The sequence below is a fragment of the Thunnus thynnus genome, chromosome 20, assembly GCF_963924715.1.
Source record: "Thunnus thynnus chromosome 20, fThuThy2.1, whole genome shotgun sequence".
NCBI lineage: Eukaryota > Metazoa > Chordata > Actinopteri > Scombriformes > Scombridae > Thunnus > Thunnus thynnus.
Window position 1 is genome coordinate 13,389,336 of NC_089536.1, and position 6,941 is coordinate 13,396,276.

The 6,941-nt window shown below is 39.6% G+C and overlaps 1 protein-coding gene across 3 annotated transcripts; it reads left to right on the top strand.

Moving 5' to 3' along the window:
- Window positions 1–359: 359 nt before the first annotated feature.
- becn1 (beclin 1, autophagy related) lies at window positions 360–6,568 on the top strand. 3 transcript variants are annotated; one of them, XM_067576267.1, is made up of 12 exons: window positions 360–484; window positions 737–869; window positions 1,668–1,732; window positions 2,053–2,111; window positions 2,323–2,416; window positions 2,625–2,761; window positions 2,893–3,087; window positions 3,200–3,346; window positions 3,502–3,651; window positions 4,057–4,117; window positions 4,237–4,379; window positions 5,958–6,568. In XM_067576267.1, the coding sequence occupies exons 2-12, from the start codon at window positions 743–745 to the stop codon at window positions 6,124–6,126; spliced, it is 1,347 nt and encodes a 448-aa protein (XP_067432368.1). In that variant the 5' UTR covers window positions 360–484; window positions 737–742; the 3' UTR covers window positions 6,127–6,568. The 3 variants fall into 3 exon arrangements, with proteins under 3 accessions (XP_067432368.1, XP_067432370.1, XP_067432369.1); XM_067576269.1 differs by having other exon boundaries at window positions 2,326–2,416; XM_067576268.1 differs by having other exon boundaries at window positions 367–522.
- The last annotated feature ends 373 nt before the right edge of the window (window positions 6,569–6,941 follow it).

Consider the following 6,941-nt stretch of genomic DNA (forward strand, 5'->3'; position numbering starts at 1 on the left):
ATAACTATATAATAATAATACTATATTACTAGCTTGCTTATGCCACATACCATAAAATGGTATTCTTTTTCTTTTACTTTGTCTATTATATGCTCGTAGTATTGCATTATTATTGCATAGTGTAGGATTATTTCATGCACATTATTATTATTATTATCATTATATAATAACAATAATAATAATAATAATAATAATAATAATAATAATAATAATAATAATAATAATAATACGTTTTAAATAATTATTATTTTTATTTATTTACGTATTATTTTTATTATTATTATAGTCTATATTGTACAATTTAATACTTAAAATAAAAATAATAAAAAGTCCACCGGCTACCACGTGACTTACACGCCTCTAATCTGACGTCACAACCGCCGTAAACAACAATAAGGAAGTGGAGAGGGAAGTCCCGATGTGCAAAATGTAACAGTCACGCAAACTATATTAGGAGAGATTTCTCGTTTTCCACGTGTAAAAGGTTGGATTATTATGTAATAGTTTTCATTCTTCACAAGTGTGAGTCAATCCTATGTTTACACACAAGCTAGCTGTAAAGCTGACGTTAGCCTGCTAGCTCTCTAGTTAGCTAACAGCCTTTAATGTGTAACGTTTACTTCTAGACCAAAAAACGTACTGTCAGGCTGCCAGTAGTGTTAACCACTCGGACATTGTTTTCTACACACCGCTAGCTTAAATTTGTCAATTATTTCTTCAATATGTGTACTTGTAGGTAGCGATGGAGGGCTCCAAGTCGTCGAGCACAACGATGCAGGTCAGCTTCGTGTGTCAGCGGTGCTGCCAGCCGCTCAAACTGGACACATCCTTCAATGTGCTCGATCGAGTCACTATTCAGGAACTTATTGGTATGTATACCCTTAACAATCCACCATCAGTGCTGTTAAATGTATGTAACATTAAGGGATAGGTTCACAATTGTCCAAGTCTGTCTTAAAACAACAGTCAGGTGTACATATGAATACTGAAAGAGGTTTTTCACGCTGTAATCATTCCTCATGCTCATACTGGCTGTTAAAAGATCCCTTTCAAATGTGCTTTCAATGTAAGTGATGGAGGCCAAAATCCAGTGTCTCCACACAGTCATTTTGTGCAAAAATGCATTTAAAAGCCCATCTGAAGCTAATATGAGGCTTCATCAGTCTGAGTTAGTCATATCAAGTGGATATCTGCCACATTTACAGTCTTTTTAGCATCAAATTCCGTCTTTGTGTTTCCTCAGACAGTGTTTCCCTGTTGAGCTGCAGTGGAAGTATAGTAACAAAAAGAGGGACTTTGGCACTAAAAAGACTGTAACATTGAACGAAATCTACTTGATTTGACTCATTTGGATGACCGGAGCTTCATATTAGCTTCAGATAAACTTTTAAATATATTTTTGCACAGAAGGAGGCTTGTGTATTTTGCCCCCCATCACTTACATTATAAATACATTATGAAGGGATCTTCTAATGGCCAGTATGAACAGGAGTAATGATTATGGCAAGAGAAACCTATTTCAACGTTCATTTGGGCACCTGACTGTTGTTTTAAGACAGACTTGAAAAACTGTGAACCTGTCCTTTAAGGTGATATAGTGTAACAATGTTTAAATTGCTCCATCTGTCATGTAGTGACTTCTCTGTGCCTACTCTTCTTCTCTTCAGCTCCGTTGGTCACAGTGACCCCCAGCAAACAGACTGACAGTAGTGAGGGGGAGACGGCACCAGAGGTAGGTACAGCTGAAAAGATATTTCTTAACAATTAACTCTGAATTGTAAACAGATTATTATGCTCCCAGGTCTAGGGCTGCAACTAACAATTATTTTCATTATTGATTAATCTGTCGATTATTTTCTTGATTAATTGATTAATTGTTTATCTTTAAGTGTCAGAAAATGTTGAAAAATTTCAATCACCATTTCCCAGTGTTTTTATATTGAAAAATTTGCTGTAATCTACAAGACTTTGAGATACCTAAGACTAAATGTATGTAAATGTTTTGTCAGAAAAAAAAAATGTCTGAACCTCAGAATTATGTTTTCATCCCAGGAGACCTTTGCAGAAAATAAGCAAGATGGAGTGTCGAGAAAATACATCCCTCCTGCACGGTGAGCACTTGCTGTTTTCTGATTAATATCAGTTGTCTTTTGATTACTGCTACTTTAATTAATAAAGCTTTACCAGATGCTGCATTTGAAATCTTTCCTTTACAGGAGTCATTAAGTAGATATTCCATATGTTTCATTGTCAAATGAGGTGAGAACTGATGCGTATGTGAGACTTTAGTGTTCTACCGAGTTTGAATCTTGTCCTTCTCAGCAGGATGATGTCCACAGAGAGCGCCAACAGCTTCACACTGATCGGAGAAGCATCTGATGGAGGCACTATGGAAAATCTAAGCCGGAGACTGAAGGTAAACTATTTTTAAATCCAGTCATGTCTTTTTGCTCATCACTGATCATGTTATTTAGGCCAGTATAACAGATGAGTAGACGGTCAGTAGATGGGTGATCTATGTGGATTTGAACTTAAAACTTGTATGTTCACATGCTGATCTGGTCATGTGTTAGTATGATGACCATCCTAGGTGACTATGTTGTATCTGATCCTTTCTCACCCAGGTGACCAGTGACCTGTTTGACATCATGTCGGGCCAGACAGATGTGGATCACCCACTGTGTGAGGAATGTACTGACACCCTGCTGGACCACCTGGACACACAGCTCAACATCACAGAGAACGAATGCCAGAATTACAAGTGAGCTGGTGCACAACAAACTTAAATCCCTCGATGTCTCAGTTCAGAGAGGGGAGATGCTTCTGGTGTTCATCACTACAAATAAACTCTGTGTCTGTGTAATAACCTACTGTGTGTGAATGCTTTCCCAGGCAGTGTCTGGAGCTGCTGTCACACCTGCAGGTGGAAGAGGAGGAGACCCTGCTGACAGAGCTGCAGCAGCTGAATGAGGAGGAGGAGGCCCTGGTCCAGGAGCTGGAGGCAGTGGAGGAGCAGAGGGCAGCTGTAGCCCAAGACCTGACCCAGAGCAGGATCCACTCTCAGCAGCTGGACACAGAGGAGCTGCAGTGAGTGATGCTAAGTGTGGTGTAGACAGGTGACAGCGGGATACTATAGATGAGAGAGCACCTAACAGCTCTGTTCCTTTACACTGTTTTGTGTTTGTGTGGTATGTGTCAGGTACCAAAAGGAGTACAGTGAGTTTAAGCGGCAACAGCTTGAGCTGGATGATGAGCTGAAGAGCGTTGAGAACCAGATGCGTTACTGCCAGATTCAACTAGATCGCTTGAAAAAGACCAACGTCTTCAACGCCACCTTTCACATCTGGTACGCACAAATGTTGTTGTTGCTGTATGCTAAGAAGAAATAATTAGTTTTTCTCTCCACCAATCAACCATGACTTTGCAAGTATTCAACACAGACCCCCTCAGATAAAATTAAATGCTTACTAACTGAGAATCTGAATTTCTTTTCCTTTTCAGGCACAGCGGGCAGTTTGGTACCATCAACAACTTCCGTCTGGGTCGACTCCCCAGTGTTCCTGTGGAGTGGAATGAGATTAACGCCGCCTGGGGGCAGACGGTGCTGCTGCTTCACGCCCTGGCCAACAAAATGGGGCTGCGTTTCCAGAGGTGAACACTCTAAAATGTGTTTTCTCTGTTGGATCTGTTGTCATTAATGTATATAATTACCTTGCCATGTTTCCATGAAAATTTAAAGTGGGTAATAATTTTAATTGTAATAATGTTTAGTTTAAATGTATCGCTCACATTTATATCCTCACACTAATTTTGTCTATTTGAACTCATCTTAAATGTCAGTTCCACCACATTGTTTCAGTTATTTAGATTCAACATCGTAGCACATACTGTTTTCTTTCTGTTGCTTTTGTTTGTTTTTTTATTTGACTTCAACTGTTTACAATGAATGAGTAGATCTCTTATATTTTGTATTTTTTTTTAAACATTACTTATTTGGTTATTCTGCAAGTAAACTTTAATTAAACTCAACTACCACTAACTCTATCCTCTCTTCAGATATCGCCTCGTCCCATATGGAAACCACTCATACCTCGAGTCCCTGACGGACAAGTCCAAGGTAATAAAACAGCACTCTCAAGCCCATCTCTCACATCATGATTTAAACACTCCTCCAAGCTCCAACTCTGCCCTTTCTTTCTTTCTTTCTTTCTTTCTTTCTGTCTTGTGTTTGTCCAGGAACTTCCACTGTACTGCTCTGGTGGCCTGAGGTTCTTCTGGGACAATAAATTCGACCACGCCATGGTGGCCTTCCTGGACTGTGTCCAGCAGTTCAAAGAGGAGGTGGAGAAAGGAGACACAGGCTTCTGCCTTCCATACAGGTTAGATACCTGCAGTATGATTGTGTGCATATCCTATGTGGATGTCTGTCTTCTTCTGTGTTCATTAACTCGGGTATCTTTGCAGCAATTTAAGATGAAGCTCTACATATTCATGAATGCAAATTCTAAATAATTACTTCAGCGTATTCTAGAGGGGCTGAAGAATTGTCTGCTTTCATTATGCTGTTGAGGCAAATAAGGCACATTTGGGAAAGCTTTGAATATATAACCCTTTGAATATTTAAAGCATGGCAACCAGTTCAACATTTACTAATAATACTACAGTCAGCATCTGTCCAACCTAAAAATCTACACTTCACTTACTCTGTACTGCTGCTGCTGCACCATCAAATCCATTTATCATCAGGTTGAGCAGTAGACTGGTGGGACTGGTGACCATCAGAATCAGAATTTATCAGAATTTTCACCTGTACAGAACAAATATCCAGTGGAAATTCATAGAGAACATTCATTTACGTTTAGCATTTTGACCACTGAGCCTGCTTCTTGCTCCAGGCCTAAATGTCACCTTTGCACTAGAGGTGTTTTATAATCTAATAGGAAGATTATCATGAAATTTGCTAAAACCATTCATCCCCCAAAGGGGATTTATACCATTTTGCTTTTAATGACCCCATGGCCTTTCATTTATTATCACCCTCACAACATACTTAACATTTTTGGTGCTATTACTTAATCCCAGAAGTTTAAAAAACAAACTCCTCCCTCCGATAAACTGCTCTGGATCAGAATCGGGTGTTTATTCCTCTAGAAGACCAGACAGCAGCAGCAACGCAGGACTCTTTGGCTCTGCTCCCCGGCCAGCTCTCTACTGCAGAGCTTGCCAGGGCTCAGCAGCAGCTCTGTCCCCCAGTCCAGCCCCACGATACAGGCAAATTTTCCACCCTTGGCTTAGTTTAGCTTCGCCCCATGTGATGTAAGAAGGGGTATCAAATCTGAATGGCTTGTTGAATCACAGGAGCACAGAGAAAGCCAGCCCACACCAAACTGACTGGGTGGTTTTCACACAAGCTTATTTCACAGCTTGTGTGATAACAGGCACATCAGAGACCCAAATACGTACGCAAAAGCTCTGAAAAAGTGAGTTTTTCATAATATGGCCCCTTTATTAATAAATAATCAATGTGAAGGGTGTAAACTGCTACCAGGGCTTAGACTTGTAGTCTTGCTAAGATTTAATTAAGGTAACTCCTGCAATTTTTTGCTTAACATCCATTGCTCTTGGGTCTTTTGTCCTCCACCATTAAGGCAATATCTTAAACCCTGTCTGTGTCATCAGAATATATCAATATATTGTTAGATTTTGATTGAATTTGGTGGACACACAAAGCCAAAGTCAATGAATATTTTCCCAGATTTAGGAGTGAAAACAGAAATCCAAACTGTCAAATAGAGACAGAAAGAGACGGTTATCTCCAGGTCTAACCAAAAGCTGGATAATTTACATCTACACTAACGTACCTTCTGCCTTTTTAATGTCAGGTTACAATACTGATATCAGTATGTTCATCAGATCATACGTGATGACTGTAATTGATCTTTTATTCTGTGCCTCAGGATGGATGTGGAGAAAGGCAAGATCGAGGACACAGGTGGCAGCGGGGGGTCCTACTCCATCAAGACCCAGTTCAACTCTGAGGAGCAGTGGACCAAGGCGCTCAAGTTTATGCTAACCAACCTAAAGTGGGGACTGGCCTGGGTCACCTCACAGTTCTACAACAGATAAACCTGCTGGACGATGCTTTGGGATGTCAAACCTCACCCATAGTCATATGTACCTCTAAAAACTGGAATCTGTGTGTGACTCTTATCTGGATAACGTGGGCACCAGAAAAGAAATGGTTATGTCTGCCCCACTCTGCAAAACCTTTCAGCATTTTCATGCAAAATGCACAGAGCACTGTCTAGAACTTCAGTCTAGATTGTTTGTGTTTTTACATGTTCCAAAGAGGAGATCATAGAGATGGAGATTTAAAGTCCACTAAGGAAGCTAAAATGCGGCACAGTATGTCTTTATGTGGTCTGAAAGTGAGGAGGATAAATACAGGTGTGTCTTCTGTTTTGATGTGCTTCACTAATTAATATCTGGCATTTTCCTAGAAGTGTATTAAGACTATTTCTCTCCCTCAGATTTGAATGTACTTTAAAGCTTCCCCAAATAGTTTGAACCACTTTGTCAACTTCAGCGTCTCCTGTTGCACCGCACAACTTTGAAATCACTGTTTAGTAATTCTCTCTCCACATTGAGAAACTTTTTTTTTTTTTTTTGTCAACATCCCAATTCTAAGCTGCAAGATTTTGTGATAATTATAGACAAGGAGAGTTTAGTATTCCACAAGCGTGTCAGTATTTCATTAACCTTGAACACAGTTTATTCATTTGATACATACTTACACTGCAGGCAAACGGTTGTATTTAGAGATGCACTAACAACTACTTTGTATTCATACTCTGCACCATCAAATGAATTTGCCTGCTTCAGATATGACGGATACCTTTAATGACGTGTGATTTGAGTTAATAAACAATTTATGCTGTGAA